The sequence below is a fragment of the Phascolarctos cinereus genome, unplaced genomic scaffold, assembly GCF_003287225.1.
Source record: "Phascolarctos cinereus isolate Bilbo 61053 unplaced genomic scaffold, phaCin_HiC Scaffold_9;HRSCAF=440, whole genome shotgun sequence".
NCBI lineage: Eukaryota > Metazoa > Chordata > Mammalia > Diprotodontia > Phascolarctidae > Phascolarctos > Phascolarctos cinereus.
The window spans coordinates 86586339-86609841 of record NW_027556402.1 but is presented as its reverse complement, the minus strand read 5'-3'; the positions used below and the strand labels follow the sequence as shown (position 1 = coordinate 86609841).

Below are 23503 nucleotides of genomic sequence, written 5' to 3'. Positions count from 1 at the left end.
TAAGAGCCAAACCATGTCTTTCTTTAATTTTTTTAACTGAAAAACAACATAGGTCAAAGTTCGAGAACTCAGTTACAGGCTGAGATGGTGGCATCTTGTCCTTGATTTATTGTAATCTCCAAGATTCCTGTTTGTTTTTGCCAGAGTTGAGTTCCTGCAGCCAACTCTTGAGCCTTCAGTTTCTCTTAGCTCATCATTTGCTATTCTTGACTTCAAGCCACTTCAGTGGTCCTTTTTATATCCATCACTGGATGTAGAAGAAAAAACAGAAAAGGAAGGAAGGAAGGAAAGAAAGAGGGAAGGAAGGAAGGAAAGAAAGAGGGAGGGAAGGAAGGAAGGAAAAAGGGAAGGAAAGAAGGAAGGAAGGAAGGAAGGAAGGAAGGAAGGAAGGAAGGAAGGAAGGAAGGAAGGAAGGAAGGAAGGAAGGAAGGAAGGAAGGAAGGAAAGGAAAGAAAAGAAAAGAAGAAAAAAAGAAAAGAATTCAGAACACTTCCATTTAGCTTGGAACCAGCTGAGGTAAAAGAATTGTAGGTGAATATAAAAATCATTAGAGTATTTCATTTAATAATAATCACAATGATAATAGCTAATGTTTATATAGTGCTTACTTTGTGCCAGGCACTGTACTAAATGTTTTGCAATAATTATCTCCTTTGATCCTCAAAGCAACAATGGGAGGTAGGTGCTATTATTATCTCCATTTTACAGGTGAGGAAACTGTTACACTTCCATATTACCTCTAGATTTACATTGTTCTTTCCTATTCCCCATACATCCCTATATCCCCATGGATAACCTAGGGTAATCTGATGTAACATTTTAGAATTTTTAAATGCCTTACTATTATTATTATAGAGCTCAATTATTCCCATTTAAGTCTCCTGATACTAAGAATCTCTGTGGCTACTTGGAAAACAATAAATTCCTTATTATACTTCATAGACTGCACAATGAAGCTACAGCACTATTAGAAGACTCTTTTGTCCTACGTAGTCACTGGCCCCATTATTTCTAGGACTTTATTTCCTCTTGGATGAAAAGGTCTCCATGCAAGGCAACTCTGCTCACACATAGTTTGGGGATAGCATGTATTCCCCAAATTCCACCATCTATTTAGGAGTAAAAAGGCTGAGGCACAAAAGAATGTTGGAGGGGTTGTAGTAAATCAGGCACTCTGGTGCACTGTTGGTGGACCTGTGAATGTGAATGGCTATTTTGAAAAGTGATTTGGAATTATTTACGGAAAGTTCCTAAACAATTTATGCTGGTTGACCCAGATGTAGTGTTGGGATCCAATGGCCTGTGGAAAGAAGTGCTAACCTGAGTTAATACGGAGGGGCTTGGACAGGGTTTTGAAGAATACAGTTGCTGCAGACATGGTGGCACAAAATTACCACAACAAAACCATGTTGTCTCTGCCCAAGACTGTGGGCAGCTTATAGCATGGTTTAGCAAAAAAGACTCCCCAGAGACAAAAAGTAATACAGGAGACCACAAGCACAGATACACAGAAACACCAGACCCCTGGTAGCCACACCTCTCTGCCAGTAAGAAGACTCTCACTCTCTTCCCCCTTCAAGGACACTAAGCTAGCTCCACAAGCCATCTAAAATACCAGCCAGGAAATCAGGAAGTCCTATTCCTCCAAGCTTTTATGTGTTGTCTGCAAGGCAACATCAACATGGAAGAAAGGCCACCGTTGGTACCATTGGTTTCTACTATACCCAAATCAACCTTAGACACTCTGACCTTCATATCGTAGTGACAGCTAATTGTTAAACATTAGAAACCTTCAGATCTGATTCTGCTGAACCAAAAGAACAAAATGGGGGGAGGGGGAACCACTCTTCCCAATGGGTTTTTAGATTTGATAGCCAACATATTTGTAAAAGACTCTTACAGTTTCTCCTCCATTCACAAGCAGCTAGCTTCATCAAGGAGAGTTGGTCAGTTTTGTGTGATCTCTAAAATCCAATCCACATATGCAGCCACTTTGGTATAAACACCCGGGTGATCCTTTTTAGCACAACCATCTCCCCAGCTGGTGATGCCAACTAGTTGCCATACTCCATTTTGGTAACAGGACAGGGGGCCACCTGAATCTCCCTGTGTCACAGGGGTGGGAAAAACAAAACAGAAAATGTTTCTAAGAGACGTCTTCAAAGCCAGTTCGTACATACAGGTTTCTGTAGTCAGACACACAAAAACATACATACACATACCCTTTCCTTAAAACCATATTGGTACTTGAACTTATTGATGAATGCCAAACTAATGCATGATAGGGGTTTCAAAATAACAATATAATTCTATTACCCCAATAAGAAAATGACTGAAAATTCAAAAGCTTTCACACAGTGGGACTATAAAAACCCTTTCCCAAATATTTGTATTATAATACTCCAAAATCTCAGCATAATGCTAATTACCATGGAACAGACTTAAGTACAACACACTTTTTCAGAACCCATTTTTGGGTGACTTGGGTACCAAAAAGGCCTAATTATTAGGTGATTTCACTTATAAGAAAACATCCCATGTACGCTTAAGAAACTATTATAGTAAAAATTCTTTGTAGCTCATTTTTCCCCCCCAACAAAGATATTCTTGTCGTTCAGTTGTTCAATGATATCCAACTCTTCATCACCCCATGAACCATAGCATGCCAAGCCCTTCTATCTTCCACCATCTCTCTAAATGTGGCCAAGTTCATGTTCTCTTGACAACTGGCATCTGTTTCCTAAGTTGACCCGCCACCTCTCTCCTGACTACAAACCCTTCCTTGCCCATACTACACTTGCTCCTTCACCAGCTGCCTAGTCCAATTTCTCTTGACCATCTATCAACTCACTGGATCCATTTCATAAACTTTCATTAACAATAGCGGTAGCAAATACTTTCTTGATAGAACAGCTCTTTAGTGTGTCCTCCAATCACCTCAGTAGCTAGCTATTGCTTCATCCCAGATTATCCCAAATTAGTATGACCCTGACCCGAGTAGATGCTCTAAGTTACAATCTCAGTGTCATAATATTTAAGATTTTAATGAAAAATAATTTAATTTGCTCAAATGGGACTGGAGCAATGGGAGCACATGGATCATTAATGGAATGTCAATATGTTTGAAGCAAAGACCACCGAAAGGAATACTTGAACTATATCATAAAGCAAAGTCGTAAAGATGCACTGTGGCATGGTGAACATAGCATTGTTTTCAGAATCAAGGAAGCCTGGATTCAAATACTACCTTTGACACTTAATAGCTATATGACCACAGTCAAATCATTTCATCTCTCTGAGTTTTAGTTACCCTGGATGCAAACTGGAAATTATATATGTGTATTTATATACATATATATATATACATATATGTGTGTGTGTGTGTGTGTGTTTGTGTTTGTGTATATATATGTATGTATGTGTGTGTATATACACATATATACATATGCACATATATACACATGTGTGCATGTACTTACATATGTTGGAGAGAGAGACTGAGAGACAGAGAGATACAGGCAGAGAGTGCTTTTCAAACTCTGAAATGCTCTATAAATGTCAGTTAATATTGTGGGCTGAAAAGTTTGAGTGTTTGTGGGTTTTTTTTTTTTTGAGGGAGGGAGGTCAGTTAGAGGCATAAAGGAACTTTACCTAAGAACCCTATAAGGAGGACTAGATCTCATTAAAGGCTATATGGTATAAAGTTGACAGACTGGAAGGAAGAGAGTGTACCCAGATATGCTAGGGATTAGGTTTGGTATTATATATTTTTTTCAGTCATGTCCAATTATGACCCCATGGACCATATCATGCCAATACTGTTCATGGGGCTTTCTTGGCAAAGACGCTGGAGTGCTTTTCCATTTCCTTCACTAGTGGATTAAGGCAGACAGAGGTTAAGTGACTTATCCAGAATCACACATCTAGTTAAGTGTCTGAGGCTGTATTTGAGCTCAGGTCTTCCTGACTCCAGGCATAGCACTCTATCCAATGAGCCATCTAGCTGCCTCTTTGGTATTATATGGTTCCTGGCCAAAGATCTAACAAAACCAGGTTGGGCTTGGAGAGTGGCCCAACCCACTTCCTCAGTGGGATACACATTGAATGGCAAATAATTCAATTCAATTCAACCACAAGGGGAAAAAAAGCTTTGACAAGTGTTTATACATCATAATGTGTCAAAGTTCTTCAAGTAAGGAGTGAGAACCAGGGTAGCTCTATGCATTTTTTGTTTTTATTTTGTTATTTCCCTGTCTTATTCAATAACCAAGTTTGTCTGTTCCAGATCTTAGGTTAACAGCAATGAAAAAGAAATCCAATGTCCATATATCTGAACCTAAACATAGTTCATTCTTATCATCCGTCATTATCACAGCTGAAATACTTGTGCAATTCTGAGGCTCATAAAATTCTCTGCTTACATGCATTCTGTCCTTTGATTATATACAGAGTGCTTGTCTGAGGACTTTGGAACCTGTATGATTTCGATGTATCCTATCTTGCTTTTATAACAAATAGATAGAAACATTTAAATGGCATTTGATAATTGGCTTTTAATGTGAAATTGATTCTAGTCTTATGACTTCTGTAACCGTAGACAGGTCATTTAATTTGTCTGAGCATCAGTTTCCTCATTTGTAAAATGAATGTTTTGAACTCATAAGGCCCCTTTCAGTTCCAGTTCTATACTCCTCCATATCATATTCCTCACCTCTGAGGGGAGGAAGGAAATAAAAACTTATTGAGTGCTATGCTAAGTGCTTTACAGGCATTATCCTATTTGATCCTCACAATAACCTTTGTAGATGCTGTTATTTTCCTCATTTACAACTAAGGAAACTGAGGCAGAGGTTAAATGACTCACCTAAGGTCACACAGCTAGTAAGTATCTGAGGAAGGATTCGATCTCAAGTCTTCCTGACTCCAAGCTCAGCACTCCATCCACTGTTCCACCTAGCTAGATGCTTTTTTGCTCAGTAGTCCCACTCTGCCAATATTCATATAACAGATTTCTTTACCTTACAAGCATCTTTACCCCCTTCTTTATAACCAGCACAGACCATCTGATCAGTTACTTTATGTTGAATGTATTTTTTCCGACATTCTTCAATGGGCACTAGGGGAATTCTGACCTTCTGGAGAGTGTTTTGGATTGTACCTAGCAAAACAGAAGGAACATTGAAATGTGTATTAAAAGTAGAGTGAGAAATTGAAGCAAAATTAGATTTCTGAATTCTCTAATAGGACCCATTGAGTAAAACCTGGACATTAGAAGTTGGCAAATCAGTTTTTGTGGCTTAACTTATGGTGGCATTATTCAGGTGATCTAGAAGTCCAGTCAACATGTATTTATTAAGCACCTGCTGAGTGCCAGGCACACAAGCTATATACAATATAAACAGAAAATAATCAACAAAAAGGAAGACACAAAAAAAAATTTTTTAATTAAAAAAGGAAGACATTATCATTTTATCCTAGATTTATTTCTCTTTTTTAATGAAATAGTATTTTATTTTTTCTAATTACATGTAATGACAATTTTCAATGTTCATTTTTTATAAGATTTTGAGTTCCAAATTTTTCTCCCTCCACTCTCTTCCTCTCCCCCTCCCCAAGACTGCAAGCAATATGATATAGGTTATGCACATGCAATTGTGTTAAACATAGTTCCACCTTAGTATTGTTGTGAAAAAAGAAACCAGACAAGAGGGCAAAACCATGAAAAAAAAAGAGACAGAGAAAATAGTAAGCTTCGATGTGCATTCAGACTCCATACTTCTTTCTCTGGATGGGGTAGTATTTTTCATCGTGAGTCTTTTGGAATTAAGACACTGGCTTTAAAGGGGATTGGGAAAGGCTTCATAGAGAAGTGGGGTTTTAGCTGAGACTTGGAAGAAGCCATAGGAGCCAGGAGATGAAGATGAAGAGGAGGAACATTTCAGACATGAGGGACAGCCATGGAAAAGCCTGGAGTCATGGATGGAATATCTTGTGAGAAGAAGAATAGAGACCAGTGTCACTAGATCCTGGACTGAAGCCCTGGCTTTGCCTCTGAGACATTATTAGAACAAGTCTGGCTACAAAGCTACCTCCAATCTCTGGTCCCCCGTCTTCCTCTGTAATCAACCACAGTTTAAGGCCCACTAAGAATTTCAAAGCTCATCATTTTCATTTACTACCTATAATCTCACATTCTAGTTCTGTATTTTTCCATTGCCAGGGGTGGGGCGGGGGGAAGGACAGGGGACAGGGACGAGGCAATTGAAGTTAAGTGATTTGCCCAAGGTCATACAGCTAGTAAATGTCAACTGTCTGAGGCTGGCTGGTGCTCCATCCACTATGCACCTAGCTGCTCCATAATTTTAAAATTAAAAAACAAACAAAAAAACCCATCCTTTCATTCTCCCTTCCCTACCAACCCCGGCCTCCAACAGAAGCAATCCTTGGTGTGCTAGTAAATGTTTAACAACCTACTCTCACAGAGGGGGAGGGGAAGGGGATGCCCAACACAATTTTAATTTTTATGATTACCATTTTCTCCACCATTTATAAATCTAGACAATCAACAAAACAATAAATCAAGCTCTGATTTGTTCTGATTTGCCACTTTTCAAGGTGTAAACGTCCATATTAACAATTTAACACTGAGGTCTTCTAAGAGCAGTTCAAGCTGACTCCAGTATACTTCTGAATGATACAGTGGAAAGAAAAACAAACAAACAAAAAACCAGTGGCCCTGGAGTGAACCGGTTTCACAATTGTTTCTGACGCTTACTCCTCTGTGACCTTAACAGATCACTTAAGCATTCTGGGCCTTCATTTCCTCACCTATAAAATAAGGGGGTTGGACTGAATCAGAGGCATCAAAAAGAAGGCCTGCAGGCCCCAAACTCAAGAGAGCAGCCCAAACCAGATTAAAATGTAATGGGAAACTGTTGAGCAAAACAAAGAAAAATACGACACAACATGGATAATGATATTTTGTGGGGGGTTTTTTCCTTGCCTAGGCAATGGGGCTAAGTGACTTGAACACTGTCGCTAGGAAATATCTGAGAGCTAGATTTGAGCTCAGGAAGAGGAGTCTTCTGATTCCAGACCTGGCACTCTATGGCACCACCTAGTGGCCTCCAGTGAATCAATACACATTAAGTAAACACCTACAGTGTACACAGCACTGTGCTAGACACTGGGGGAGACAGAAAGTGTAATCAGACAGTCCCTGCCTTCATGCAGCTCAAAGACTAGTAAAGGGATAAAACATAAAGGTAATCACAATATGCAACACTGCATGATAATAATAGTAATAGTGAACATTTATATAGCATCTGCTATGTACCACAGACACTGGTACATAGCACAGATACTGTGCTAAGCACTTTTACAAATATTATATCATTTGATCCTCACAACAACAACCCTAGTAGATGCTGTTTTTATCCCCATTTTACAAATGAGGAAAGTGAGTCAAAGGGAGGTTAAGTAACTTGTTCAGAGTGACACAGCTAGTCAGTGTCTGAGGCAGGACTTAAACTCAGGTCTTCCTGACTGTAGACCCAATGTTCTATCCAGCGATCCTCTCAGAGGAGGCAGGACTTAAACTCAGGTCTTCCTGACTGTAGACCCAATGTTCTATCCAGCGATCCTCTCAGAGGAGCATGAGGACCTAGGTTTGAATTCTGCCTCTGACATTGTCTCTGTGACTATGACAAATTGTCTTGGTTTCTTTCTCTGTAACATAGGGGGAGGGGAAGGTGACAATAACCGTCACAACGATAAATACCTGTGGTATCTACCTCCTTCTCTCCACCTCTTAACATTCCATCTCACAGCTCCAGGCATTTTTTATGGCTTCCCCCCATGCCTGGAATGCTCTTCCTCCTCATTTCAACCTATTGACCTCCCTCACCTCCTTTAAATTCCATCTACAATCCAGTATTCTAGAGGAAGCCTTTCCCAATCCCTCTTAATTTTAGTGCCTTCCTTCTCTTCATTATTTCCTATTTTTTCTTATATATAGCTTGTTTGTGCATATTTGTTTGCTTTTTGTCTCCTCATTAGATTGTAAGCTTCTTGAGGGCAGAGACTGTCTTTGGCTTCTTTTTGTGTCCCCAGTGCTTAGCACTTAGCACTTAATAAAAGTTTATTGACTGACTGACTACCTCATGGGTTGCCATGAGAATCAAATGATTTAGTGAGTGTAAACCTTTACACACTGTATTGATTATGGTGATAATTACATTAGAGAAATTCAAAACAGAGAAAAGGAGGTTGGTAAGATTATGCAAAAGGTAAGTAGATTCTGAAGGAATGGAGGTGTGTTTCTATTCCATTTGTTTGTTTTTTAATTTGGACCTGTGATTTCATTGACCTAAGGTATGACCAGTGAAATAACTCCTCCCTCAGATCAGCATATCTATACTATTAGAGAGTTGCCTTAGGCACCAACAGGCTGTCATTTGCCTAGAGGTGAACAAACATACATATACATACACACATACATGCATGCACACACATATGTATGTGTGTGTGTGTGTGGATCCTGTCCGAAGGCAGGACTCAAACCCAGGTCTTCTGGATTCCAGTGCTTCTCATTTATCTTCTAGATTAGGGCTCAATTCCTCTGAATTGCCCCAGTTTTTTTAAATTTATTTGATTTTAGAGCTGATGCCCCATTCATGAGCATTTATTTGTAAACATCATTCCATACCTTTTTCCTGAGTGAAGCCCCATCCAGTCACCCAGCAGGTGGTATAAGTCATGTCTTCTTTTGAGGGTAAGCAGATAGGTTTTTGGAAATCTAGATTGCATTTGTTATATTAGAGTTTGGTTAGAGAAGAAAAAAATTCTGATTTTATAGATATACTACAAACATACACACACATATACATATACATACACATATACATACACATACACATACACATACACATACACATACACATATACATATACATATACATATACATATACATATACATATACATACACACAAACACATATACCAATGCTATGTCCTGCTGTGGAAACTCTAAGAACGAGATCTCTCCACTTTCTGTTAAATACTCAATAAACCATTAGAGTTAATGACATAAGAGAGTGTCCAACTAATAGGGAATTCATCACCCCAGGGAATTATGGGAATTAGAAATTTCCAAGTCCTCCCTGCCCAGTCTACCCAGAAGCCTGGGGTGCCAGTTTACCATTGGGAAAAATTTTAATTTCTTACTTCTTAAAGCTTATTCAGAATGCAATATCTAATAGCATGCCTCCAAACCAACCTCTTGCCTTCAGCCCAATCTCACCCCCAACCATAGCATCTGAAGCTTAGTTAGACATTGGTCTCTAGCTCATGGCAGTGTCTCTATTTAAGACCAACACCAGATGGCAGGTTGATAAGGTTCTATGTCTGAGACTACCACCCAGGGGTAGCCTTGTGCCTTTCTGGTCCCCGAAATACATCATCTCCTCTGACTTTAATCTCAATAATTTATGAGATATCACATGTCAGGTTGAGAGTTCTGGCTGAAAGTAACCTCTAGCCTCTTATTCTGCAAGATACTTCATTAATTTTGAAAGATGACTTATCTTTCCCTTAGGAAATAGGAGCAATTATTGTTCCCTAAGTCAAAAGCCAAGTGAAAAGTGAAAAGAGTTAGGTCTTATGCAAAGGCCTACAAAATTTAAATCTAGAAAACTCAAATAGATAGCTTTGTGATGAACAGTCTACATACCAGTGAAATTCATGGCAGCTTTAAGCTTGATTAAAGCAATATCATGTATTGTTTCCGAAATTTTATATTGAGGGTGGATAATAATCTTTTCAGCCCTGGAGAAAGGTATGGCTGCCTGGATTTCTGACTGATTTAAAATGCCAGTATAAATTCTCCAAATATCAGGTGATGGTAAGCTAGAGGTAGAAAAATAAATCTTCATAAGAATATTTAAGTGTCCAGAATGCCCTATTTACTCCCAAATTTCAAACTCTGATGTGCTTTCTTATCTTCTTCCAATGCCACCCCGCTGACCAACCTCTGCTCCCAATTTAAAAATCAAGAAAACCAAAACCAACTGATTTTTCTGCACTATGTTTTTGTTATTCTGTTTCTGTTCTCTATTTCTATTTCTCTAATTCTTGTTCTGTATTTCTATTCTATTTAGTCCCAAACATTTGAGTTCTCAGCAAATTAATAGCTAGTTATCGTTTATATAGGACCCTAAGATTCGCAAAACAGCTTACATGTGTGTGAATTGTGTGTGTATGTGTGTGTGTATAAAATCTCATTTGATGCCATCCCTCCTTTAATTATTTCCTATTTATCCTGAACATAGTTTGTTTGTACGTATATGTAGATTAGATTGTGAGCTCCTTAGGACAAGGGCTGTTTGTTGCCTCTTTTCGTATCCCCAAAGCTTAGTACAGTGCCTGGTACAAAGTAGGTGCTTAATAAATGTTTATTTACTGATCAACTAATTGACTGATTCTCACAGCAACCCTTCAAGGCAGGTGCTATTATTATGTCCATTTTATATATGAGGAAATTGAGGCTTAAAGGAGTTAAAAGACTTGCCCAAGGTCAGCTAGTGAGAGGATGCAGTATTCGGACTCAGGTCTATCCCCAAGTCCAGAGCTCTAACCACTGAGAAACATGGCTAGTAAAAGCAGTTAAATACATGTGAGATGTGTTTGGTTATAGCAGGTTTTTACTGCCAGCTAGTGGAAGCCCTCTTTGCTTCTGTTCATAGTTTTTTAATTGCTCTTGTGAACACATCAGAACTGTTAATGTTGAAAATAATAGCATCCCACTGTGGGAAAAATTATGCTGCCCCTGCGTTCATTGAAAATGCCTATGTTTGTAGAATTTTCACATTACACTTTATATTCACATTATTCACATTATACTATATATATATAGATATAGATATATAGATATCTATAGATATATATATATATATTACATTAGAGTCACCCATGCAGATTGGCCCTCATTCTTTCCTTCCCTCTCCCCCATCTAGTCCATGTTAATGAGACTGCACTATATGCACGTGAAGGACAAAGCATTTCTCTAAAACATGGCCAGATATCTTCACCTTGGTGCACATTTAAAGGAGAGCAGGAGGCAAGATAAAGCCAAGGAGTTAAGGAAAATATTTCCGACATAGGGATTAAAATGATGACATGGTGATAGTTAAGTTTGCGCCAATATCGTTTCTCCTCCTTCTACTGGAATTCAGAGAAGAGCCAATACTCACTCATCAAAGCAATGGGCAGCCGTTATGACCCACTGATTCCCAATGACTGAGCCTCCACACACATGACTCTGTGTCCTCAGTTTGACTTGTAAGGAGGCTTGCCATGGCCACTCTCGTGGGGAAGATCTAGTGCCTCCAACAATCCTTGTAGTTACTGTCTTTGTGCAGACTATAAAGAATCATAATGGTCATGAGAGGTGACATACACGTAACATTTACATAGACTGGAAAGTCATGAAGCATTTTATCTACATCATCTCGTCTGAGACTGAAAACATGAGACAAGTCTAACCATTGCTATTTTATAAATGAGGAAAACTGAGGCTTAGAGAAATGGAGTGACTTGCCCAAGGTCACACAACTAGGAACTTGGATTTGGACTCTGGTCTTCTGATGGTGAGAAGTGCTGGAGGCAGTGTCTAGAATTAAGCAGTAAATCAGAGAACCTTCACTCTCAAAAGACAGGGATTCATTGAATTATAATGTTACAAGGTATCTGATTACACTTACATAGAAAAATAAGGACTTTACTTACCAGAGATGCTTGGCGTTTTACACATTCTTAAAGTATAACCAGAGGTACCTTCTGTCCCATAGACTATTCTAGTTGGAGAACCATTCAAAGAAATTTTTAAGGAACATTTACACCTACAAAGATAAATAGAAAAGGAAGGAAGGAAGGAGAAAGAGAGAAAGAGAGACAGAGACAGAGACAGAGAGACAGAGAGAGAGAGAAAAGGAAAGAAGGAAGGAAGGAAGGAAGGAAGGAAGGAAGGAAGGAAGGAAGGAAGGAAGGAAGGAAGGAAGGAAGGAAGGAAGGAAGGAAGGAAGGAAGGAAGGAAAGAGAAAAAAGAAAAGAAGAAGAAAATGTGAGGTTTTTAAAGATATTGTCTTTGTAGAAGTGGCAAATATGTTCAAGAATTTTGTTAGCTAGTTTTCAAAAAGAAAATTGATTGTACCTGTCTTCCTTGCATTCTCCTTGGTGGGATGTATATGTGAAAAACTGACAGCGGATTTTGTTTGTACAGTTTTCTTGACAAGCCTTAATTCCTTTAACATAGACAGCTTCCAGCTCATCACCTTCAAAGTCCACACCAACATACCTTTGGGAATGGCATCGTTCTGTACTGGTCACAGACACGAAAGATGGAAAATGCACACACAAATAATAATAGCAGCTAGCATTTACAGAGCACTTGTTTTACAAATATCTTATTTTGTCCTGACAACAACTCTGGGAGGTAAGATGCTATTATCATCCTAATTTTTACAAATGAGGAAACTGAGGCAGAGAATAATTAAATGACTTGCTCAGGGTCACACAGCTAATAAGAGACTGAAGCAAGATTTGAACTCAGGGCTTCCTGATTCCAGGCTCAGCATTCTATGCCCTGTACCACCTAGCTGTCTAAATATACAGGTATGAATTTGGTTTCATCCTATTATTATTGTCTCTCTCTCTCTCTCTCTCTCTCTCTCTCTCTCTCTCTCTCTCTCTCTCTCTCTCTCTCTCTCTCTCTCTCTCTCTCTCTCTCTCTCTCTCTCTCTCTCTCCCCTCTGTGATTCCATTGATATAAGGAACTCTCAATGAGGAACTCACTCCAACCAATGTAGATCAGCACTAGCTTAGGTAACTTGCCCAGTGCCACCTGGCCAGTATATATATCAGAGCCAGAACTTGAACTCAGGTCTTCCTGATTCTGAAGCCACCTCTCTATCCACTCAGTCATGTTTTTTTTCTCTAAAAGCATTATCCAGTTACTAGCTATATGACCAAGGTCAAATCATTTCATCTCTCTGAGTTTTAGTCTCCCCAGATGCAAAACAGACATATTAATATCTGTAGCAGGGAGTGAGTAGAACCAGGAAGAACTGAGTTTGAATCCTTCCTGAGACACTCAAACGTTGTATGACCCTGGGCAAGGCTGTCATCATCTCCATACCTCAATTCCTCATTTATAAAATGAAAAGTTTGGACTGGACAACCTCTAAGACCTTTCCTTACTTTAAACACCTGATCCTACGAGCTGAAGGCTTCCTATCTACACATTCAGCACCCCATTTCACTCTACCACAATGCTGGAATAGCCTTGGCAATCTTATCCAATCTTTTTAGAAATTTATTTTCTTTTTAATTTATGGAATGAAACAAACATTTTTATAACATAGTATAATAAAAAAAGATTATTATGCATGAAAACACAAATCTATTATGTACAATGTGCTATTCCTTTTAAATATATAATAAAATTATCACGTTAATTTCTTTTTTCTTTTTTTTCTTCCCTCCCCCCCTCACCCCACCCTAGATATGGTTACCATTAGACACGACTGTGGTGGCAAAGAACTAGAAATTGCAGGGATGTCCACCAATTGGGGAATGGCTGAATAAGTTGTGGTATATGATTGTGATGGAATACTACTATGCTAAGAAATGATGAGCTCAATGATCTTAGAAAAACATAGACTTGCATGAAGTAATGAAGAGTTAAATGAGCAAAACCAAGAGAATACTGTATACAGTAATAGCAATACTGTTTTAAGAAAGACTTTGAGAGACTAAGTCATTTTGACTATTATAAATACACAAATTAAAAATGTGGGACATATGAAGAAAGATATGATTTGAATCCACAGAGAGAACTGATAAATATAGAATAAGGAATCCTCTCCAATCTAACCCCTTCATCTTACTGATGCTCTTCAGTTACTACTTGTTATTGTACCACATTACCAGGCAAATCTTTGCAGCTTAGAAGACTATATCCTGAGGTGGTGTTGACCAGTGGTATTTCAGAGCTTGGTTTTCCACTCTTTGATGTCTTAAGAAAACACATATTTCTAAAAGCAAATTAAAAAGAACATGAGAAACACTAGGTAAGTAGGGAAAGCATTTAAAATTGAACTCTCCTTCAAGAACAGAGGGATCATTATTCTTTCTTTTTAAAAAAAATCATGACTGGAGGTACTTTAGTAACTGGAATTTTGTAATATTGACAGAAGATAAGTAGACTTTGACCTTGATTTCACATAAAGGCTTTGCTGAGGTAACTGGGGTTGGAAGAAGAGAAATCAGGGACTCTGGTTGCAGGAATACTGACCTCTTATCCTAACTAAGCCTCAAACCCACTCTCCTGCTCAAAGTATTATTGTACATGACTAATGTGGAAATATGTTTAATATGATTATACACATATAGCCTGTATCAGAATGCATTCCGTCTTGGGGGAAGGGAAGGGAAGGGAAGGAGGGTGGAAATTTTTAGAACTCAAAATCTTATAAAAGTGAATTTTGAAAACTAAAAATACATAATCAGTTTTTAAAAAGCATATTGTTGTAGAAAGTTTTTGATCCAAATCTGTGATTTCATTAGAGTAGGGAACCCAAGGGTGTATTGGAAATTTGTCTGCAATTTGTAGTCTTGAAAAAAAAATGTTGCCTGGGGCATTGAAAAGCTGTCTTACCCAGGAACACACAACCAATAATTGATTGTGTTACCCTGGCATAAAGCCATATAAGATTTTCCTAACTATAAGGCCAGTCATCTATTCATAGCACTATTGGCTGATTTTGAAAAAGTCTAAGCCTCTAAATGTGAGAATTATAAAATTTGTTACAAAATGACAGCCAAAATCCCACATACCTTTGTGGCTGTATATGCCATGTGTTTGTAAAGAATGTAAAAAATAAGCAATTTGGATAATAGGAGCAAATAGTGCGGCATACAAAAGGATCCGGAGCAATCACTCTGCCAACATCTTCACCAGAAAATGACATATGTTGAAAAATATTCATTTGGCAACCTGTAAAGGCACAAAATTCATTTATTACTCAGAATTCCACATGCTGTTTCACGGTATCAGGAAGAGACAATCTTCTCCACTTCTATCCTAAACCTTCTAAACCCCATCCCCAACCTTTCCTCTCTACCAGACTCTGATCTCCATCTCTGCTGGAGGAACTCAGTATCTCACCCTGACCCTTTCCAGTAGTGGGGGTCCAGTCTGACCCTTCCCAGTAGTGGGAGTCTAGTGCCCTCCCGGCTCTCCACCCTGCAGATACGACTCTCTGCTGCTGGGCCTTGATATTCCCCTTTAGGACCTTTGAGCCTTCCCATCACTCCTGCTGATATGCCCTCTTGTGTCTTCCAAGTAAAGCATCAATTCTTTTAGATTGAATGTCTTCTTTTTCTCTTTACATACCCAGACTAACATTTGGACTAACATTTGGAACATTCTGAACACTTAATAAATGTTTTTTAATTCACTACTATTGACACTAAAATTGTATTGGATTAAGATCTGGGTGTACTATTAATCAAAACATTAAGATGTAAGTCCACTGCTCCTTTGAAGCTCAATTCGCAGAGATTGGGCTGGAAGTGATGGTAAGTGTCTGTAATTCCCACTCCTGGGGATGCTGAGATTGGCAGATCTCTTGACCTCAGAAGTTCTGAACTACAGTGGACTATGCAGATATGGGTATCCACATTATGTTTGAAAAACATTAATAACTGAGTCCCTGAGAGCAGGGAGGCCTCCAGGTTGCACAGGGAGGAGGAAACTGGCCCAGGCTGGAAGCAGAGCAGTTCAAAGGCTTTGTGCTAATCAGAAGTGGGATCGGGCCATGGGTAGCTCCCTCACTTCTAGCTTGAGCAAGATGGAGAGATCAGACTTTAAAAAAATATATCAGGTCTAGAGTTAGAAGAGACTAAAGGGGCCTTGAAGTCCAAGTCTCTCATTTTACAGATAAGGAAACTAAGGGCTAGATCAGTGAAAGGACTTGTTCAATGTCCTACAGATAGTAGCATCAGAAGGAAGGATGGATTTAAACCCAAGTTGGCTGCAACCCAAAAGTATTTCTTTGTATTTGTTACATCATTTGAAAGAAGACAGAGTCATTCATGTTTGTGAAGTTAGCAAATTCTTAAATTTCTGAGTAGAAAGATTTTTCCAGTGACAGTAGACTGTTGATCCAAATCTTTCTAATTGCCATCATTCTCTCAATTCTATCTAAAATTTTTAAAAGTACAACTTATTCCATAGGCCATATGTCATATACTCAGTTGTCCTTTGCATTAGTAAGACCCATAGTCTAGGTACTTGGGAATATGAACTGTTGTTTATTTTGAGCTATTTTTTCTGCAACTACCCATGATTCTTCACTGACTTCCTCCCTCAGTACCTCATCACGATGTGAAGGGAGTCCATGGCTATTTGGCAAACAGCAAAAGGCAGGAACTGCCCGTTTCTATTGAACTGGGAAGGCTTCAAGTATGGGCCATGCTATTTAAGTTCAGAGATTCTTATTAGCAGAAATTATCCATTGGGTGATAGATTTTCCAGGGAAAGCAACCCATAACCCATAACCCATATCTACTAAGGAGGATATGCAATGTACATTGCTGGAAAAAAAATACCCACAATGATGAAATCAGAGGCTTTTGAAGTAGTAAATAACTTATTAAGTACATATGTATTAAGGTGGCATGGTGGATTAAGCACTGGACTTGGAGTCAGTATGACCTGAGTTCAATTCCTACTTCAGACACTTACTAACTGTGTGACCCTGGACAAATCACTTAACCTTTTGCAACTTCAATTTCTCTATCTGCAAATAGGGACAATAAAAAGACCTATGTCTCAAGCTTTTTTGTTGGAAACAAATGAGATAATGTATGACATAAAGTGCTTTGTCAACTTTAAAATATTCTATAAATGTTAATTACTATTTCCACAGTCCCTTACAGCTGTAAAGCTCCATGACTTTTAGACCTTTATGATACTAGCAAAGAGAAGTATAAGATAAATACCAAAGAATTTATAGAGTCTGAAATAAGTAAATTTAGATTAGATCAGCAGAAAGTTCAGTGATTATCACTTTTATTAAACTTGTTTGTTAATTCCATTTGTATTTCTCTCTAGTTATAAATTCTAATAAGCTATACATAACTTGCAATAGTATTATGGAAGTTAAATCACTGATAACAACTTTTTCTCACCCGGGAAACAACACCAAACTGATTGTGCATAGCTTAAATGCCAGTGACTTAACCCTTCAAATCCCCAAGAGGTATACGGGCAGGCTAATTTGAGAAGATGAATGCATTTGTATTTATGGTCCCACTGCCTGGCACATAGTAGGTCTTTAATATATACTTGCTGACCAATTGATTCAACAAACATTTACTGAATGTCTTTTATGTGTAAGTCTAGTCTAGTCAACTCACAAGCTTTATTAAGTACCTACCATGTGCCAAGCATTGTGGCAAGTGCTGGCAAGATATCGTGTTACCTACTGGTAATAGAACCCTGAGAAGCACCACTGTGCCCACCTTCATGAAATTTACAATTAAGGAGGGGAGCTGTAACATAGGAACAAGTAATTAGAACACAGAATATGAAAAAAAAAAGTTATAAAGGGGCTAAGAGACCTATGAATACAATCATGAGAGGGAAGGCTTACTTCTGAATGCAGAAGAATTAGAGTTAGCTGGTCCTTTTTGTCTGGGGGTAACTCCAAGCACAGGGAAACAGAAGGAAAAACACCAAGGTGAGAAATAATTAAAGAAATAGGAACTGTCTAATTTGGCTAGAGCATAGAGCATCTGCAGTGGAATAATGAGAGACACAACTAGAAAGCTAAGGTGTGATCATCAAAAGAATAATCTTTTATTTTAGCCTAGAGAGTTTTTACTTTACTCTGTAGGCAATATGGAGCTATCTAAGGTTTTTGAAGAGGGAAATGATATGGTAGGAAGTAGATTCTCTTCCATCTCAAAGACTGTAACTTCTTGGCTCTAGTAAAACATCAATCTGTGGAGTGGGAGTGGGAGAGAGACTGGGAGTGGAAAGGCAAGGAAATCAAAGAGAAAACTCTTATACTAGTTCACTCAAGAGGTTATAATGGTTTGAATTAGAATAGCGGTGGTGGGAGTGGAGAGGCAGAGACTGACACAAGAGATTGTGTAGAACATAGAAAGGACAATAGTGCTTGCGTGTGGGGAACAATGGAGAAGGAGCCATCAGATATGAAATGTCAGGCCTGTGTGACTTGGCATATCAGTTTCAATCACAGATACATGGAAATCTGGAAGTGTAGGCCATTTTAGGTGGTAAGATGATGAGTTTAGTTTGGGAAATGCTGAATTTAAAGCACCAGCAGGTTAAGACCTAAGTCCTCCTCGTCCCTCTTTAATGTCTTGGAATATGGCTCCTATCAGAAGATCATAGATTTTGAGTTGAAAAGGACCACCAACTCAATGGATTCATTTTACAGAGGGAGCCTTGTCCAGAGTCTAGTGTGAACTGTTTGAGACACAATTCAAACCCAGTTCTTTATGACTCCAAGTCTAACACTCTCTCTACTACCTCTATGAACACATTAAGACTAATTTTTTCAAATATCATTAATACCTCCCTAATTGTTGGTTTGATGACCTTTTTTTAGTTCCGATATTACTTGAGATTTCTGTATCATGTAATACTGTTGATCACTTCATCTGTCTTGAGATGCTCTCTTATCTTCTGGATTTTCTGAAAGAGACATACCTAGAAAGTTTTTGCTGGAATAGGCAGAAACAACAGAGGAGGTGAATACCAGTGGCCACACTGAGCTTTGAAGATTTTAGCAGAGAGGGGTGATAAGGGAGGTTTGGAGACATAGATAATTGAGTTAGCTTTGGGCATGTTGAGTTGAAGATGTCTATGGGATTTACAGTTTGAGTTGTCCAAAAGGTAGTTGAAGATGTAAGTCTGGAGGTTAGGAGAAATGTTAAGTAAGGGTGAATAAACAGATCTAAGAATCATCAGCATAAAGACTGTAATTGAACTCATGGTGCTAGTCAGATTACAGGCAAGAGAGACAAGAGAAAAAGTAAAGAGAGACAAAAGAGCAAAGTTCAAGATAGAGACTTGGAGGAATACCCACAGTAAGTGGGCACGACCTGGATGAAAATCCAGAGGAGACTTGAGAAGGATCAGGTAGACAGGGAGGAGGAGAACCAGGAGAGAGTATGAGGAGGAGAGGGTGATCAACAGTGTCAAAAACTGCAGAGGCAAGAAGGATGGGGTCTGAGAAAAGGCCTTTAGACCTGGCAATTAAGAGATTGTTAGTAACTTTGAAGAGACAGCAGTCTCAGTTGAAGGATGACATCAGAATGAGACACTGGAGTAACTCTTAAGTGGATGATTATGCTGATAAATTGTAAAATTTGCCTAAGATAGAAAGTTGAAGAAGGAAGCCTGTGAGTATTAGCCAATTCTTTAGATCATAAAATTTCAATGATTTTTAACCCTAACTTAAAGTCAGCCCTAGATGATCCTGTTTTCTCAGATATCTCTCAAAAATCTTCATTCGAATGTCTTAATTTGTTTCATGGACAGTCTTACAAGCAATCAATCAATGGGCATTTTAACACCTACTATGTCAGACACTGAGTTAGAGGATACGAACACAAAGGCAAAAGATGAAGTGGAGGATGAGGTAATATAGAAGGGATGCAGAAATCCTCCCTGACAAAACTAACTTATCTATTGTCCTACCTAAAGTCTCTACTCTCTCTCAGTTCCCATCCACATGTAAGGACCCAGTGAAAACACTCCCCTTAAAGTACAAGAAGAGGAAAAGGCACCAGAAATGTCTGCAGCAGCCAGTGAAGCATCACTCTCACTGGCCTTTGGTCAGGCCATATCTCAGGACTTTTGTTCATATGTCTCTCTGCATGTTCCAACATAACTTCTGGACTTCCACTGCTTGGATCTTAGCCCTGTGAATTTTGGGCCTCGACTTGTTTCCCTCCTCATGGTTTAGTCTCTTCTTTAAAAAAAAACTAATAAAAGGAGGCAGCTAGGCAACACAGTGGATTCAGGAGGACCTGAGTTCAAATCTGGCCTCAGACACATAACACTTACTAGCTGTGTGACCCTAGGCAAGTCACTTAACCCTGTTGCCTAGCCAAAAAAAACACCCTAATAAACAAACAGCCTAGCTCCCTAGGTTGAGTTGTGTTTTCTACCAGCACTAGTAAACAGACCTTCCTCCTGTCTACTATGGAAAATATAGTATACTAAATGAACAAGATATTCTTCTTACTGACATCTACTTCCCCAGATCCTCTGACCTGTGCCCTACCCCTTCCTCTGCCTAGCATCAGCCTAGTTAACCTCTTGCATCCCAGATTCCCTTGGGGTACATCAGTATCACGCCTTAAAAGCACCATGTGGTGCAAAGGAATGAGGATTGCATCTGGAGACAGTAGATATGGGTTCAAATACTGGGTGTGCTACTTACTCATCTGTGTGACCTCAGGTAAATCACTTAGCCTCTCTGGAACTCAGTTTCCATGATTGTAAAATGAGAGGATTCAACTAGATGACTTCTGGGGTCCCTTATAGCTCTAAATCTACAATGATGCTGAAAACCTATTTCATGCATTCTATTTGTCAGTAGTATCAGAATTTGTGCTAATGCATTATCACTTACTGGGGATAGGAAGTTTTGACAGTAGGCTGGAAATTGAGAGGACATTCCAGGCAATTTGGGGGCCAGAGAGGATTGTCTTGGGAAAAGAGGGATCAGTGTGAAGATATTGAATGAGGGCTGATGAAACAGGGAGACAGCCCCCTGGCCTTGCTGCAGCTTCTCTGGTTTTAATAATGTTACCATAATTAATGCTATCTATAGATACATGAATTAAAATGAGCATTAGAGATAATCCTCTCAATAATACCAGGTGAATTATCCATCCATCCCAGGAGACAGAGTTCCATTAGTCCAAGTTATAGGAATCTTTATTCTCTGCCACATTAGGCATAAGCTCTGTCCAAGTGTTCCTTGTTTTCTGCACAAGAAATCATGTGGAATGGTGGCTATATAAGTAATTACCCATATCAGAAAGTCCACAGGGCTTCAGGGAGAATCCTGACACCAAGCCTTCCACCATCTTGATCATATCAGGGAATCCTGACTGGCTGTGCTTCAGCAGACATGTGTTTCTGAGCAAGAAGGAAAGGAAGCTCATTGATGATTTTGCTCGGTATCTGTTCTTTGCATTCTGAATGTTGTCACAAAATGAAGTAAGCTATGTTCAGCAGTGCAATTCACACTTCCACCTGTAACATGGTTTGATTCCCCTCCCTTGGCAAATCCCCAAAGAAAATTACAATAAAGATGATCACGGCAATAACATGATCTTGGCAATAATACAATGAGAGATGAAGCATTTGGAAACCATAACATGGATGGATTCGGGGAAAGAAACAAGAAATAGATAGACTAGGAAAAGTTTTAGGGTCAGGCCCCACCTTTACACACATAGTTTCATGACATGTAAAAACTGGACTAAGCTATAATCAGAAATCACTGATACCTTTAACAGCATTACCATGCCTAGAACACTGCCTTGAACAGAGCCTGTGCCTAGCCTGAAAGAGAGAAGAAAAATCATCTTTTGTGTTTGAAAGAGTCTTTAGCTGAGACTCCAGACACCTGGGCTTGAGTCTTGGCTCTAATACATAATAGATGAGCAGTCTTAGGAAATTCACTTTACTCTGGTGCCCCTCAGTTTTTCCAAGTGGGATGTCAAGTGGGATGACACATATTTATGCTGCCCATTTCACAGGGTTGCTGTGAGAATCAATCGAGATGAAAAATATTTTGCAATGGTTATGTAGAACACAAACTCCTTGAAGGAAGGGACTTATTCTGAGTTGTCTTCATTGTTAAGTTTTCTTGTTTCCAAATCCCCCTTCATGCTGGGCCCTTCTCTCTCTTATCATCTATAATTTATGCTCTCTATATCTTGTTTGTTCATAGTTGTTTGCATATTATTTAGTCCAATAGACTGTGAGCTTCTTGAGGACAGGGACAAGTTTTTGTGTCCCTAGCGCTTAGCAGGTGCTTGTTAACTTGTCTTGTCTTGACTCTTGGGAATTTTCTATCCAATGTGGCATAGCAAACCCATCAACTAGAATAGAATTCTAAAATGGACATTCCTTGGATGATGAGAAGATGGAATGCTTTCAGGCCGGCAATGAACCATGCTTGACCATTTAGCTTGACACTTATGAAAATATAAATTCCCTCTATGCCGTTGTTGACTTCACTGTCTCCCATGGGAGATCCCATCCTCATCAGGACTTAGCCCCACCCACAAAGATAGCTGCTGTTTCAAGGAATCCCAAGAAGAAAAGTGAGATTGGAATGTCCTTCATTTGGATTAGAAAAAGAGTTAGTTGAGGCTTAAATTAAAATCCTTAACAGAATCTTCAAGGATGATTGCTGCTCACCGATACTCCAATCTGTGGAACGTCTGTGTGGCATATGTGTAAAATTGGCAGAGGGCATGGTTTGTACATTGTTTTTGACATTCTTCAACAGTGTTCACCTTGGTTACATTGAAATTCACCCCTCTCATATCAAGTCCTTCATGGCTCTCCTTGCTACAAGCTGTGGAAACATAACAAACAGAACTAATGTGGTTTCCTAATTGGAATAATGTAACTCCTTTACTCAATGGCCCTGAAAGAAAGTATTTCATCTTTAACACACCATTAGAAAAATCTCTTCTTTTTCTAATTTTATTTTCAATTCATGGAACAAAACAAGCATTTCCACAATACAGCTCAATAAAAAAAGATGATTGCACATGAAACTGCATATCTACCATGTACAGCTTGCTATTCTCTTCAAATATACACAAAGTTATCACATAAATTTCTTTTTTTTTCTTTTTTCCTCCCTCCTCCATGCTAGAGAGGGCTCCCATGAGACACAAATAGGCACATGTGTGTGTATGTATATGTATATTTATCTGTGTATATATATGTATATATATGTATGTGTATGTGCATATATATGTATGTGTACATGTGTTAAATTATTCTAGCCATACTTCTATTTATCAGCTCTTTCTCTGGATGCAGATAGCGTCTTTCTACAAATTCCCTTTACTTTTAATTTGTGCATTTAAAACCTCTTCTTTTAATTGCTCCATGTAATCTATTTATTTGACATTTTCGTTACTAGTAAGTAATGAACCTTACTAGCTGTGTGACTCTAAGCTGGTCCCTTCTTCGTCTCTGAAATGGGGGGGCAGCTATGGTATAGTATAAGAGAGAGCTATCAGAGTCAGGAAGATGTGGGTTTAAGTCCCAGCTCTGCCATATAGTGACTGTGTGACCAGGGTCTAAAACTGGATAAATATTCCTCAGCTACATACCTATCCATCAGTGTTATCCCTGTGGCTTTGGAG

The 23503-nt window shown here is 38.8% G+C and overlaps 1 protein-coding gene and 1 pseudogene across 2 annotated transcripts; one reads left to right on the top strand and one right to left on the bottom strand.

The window, feature by feature from the left end:
* LOC110204309 (plasma kallikrein-like) lies at positions 1-22693 on the bottom strand. Of its 2 annotated transcripts, XM_020980552.1 has the most exons (12): positions 22539-22693; positions 21136-21245; positions 14894-15053; positions 13985-14091; positions 12210-12372; positions 11786-11898; positions 11251-11419; positions 9732-9907; positions 8708-8797; positions 5019-5158; positions 1901-2106; positions 1-247 (listed from the first exon to the last, which is right to left on the bottom strand). In XM_020980552.1, the coding sequence occupies exons 1-11, from the start codon at positions 22664-22666 to the stop codon at positions 1948-1950; spliced, it is 1515 nt and encodes a 504-aa protein (XP_020836211.1). In that variant the 5' UTR covers positions 22667-22693; the 3' UTR covers positions 1-247; positions 1901-1947. The 2 variants fall into 2 exon arrangements, with proteins under 2 accessions (XP_020836211.1, XP_020836212.1); XM_020980553.1 differs by lacking the exon at positions 8708-8797.
* The window catches only part of LOC144455441 (serine/threonine-protein kinase PAK 5-like), a 209307-nt pseudogene that overhangs the window by 106403 nt on the left and 79401 nt on the right, over positions 1-23503 (top strand).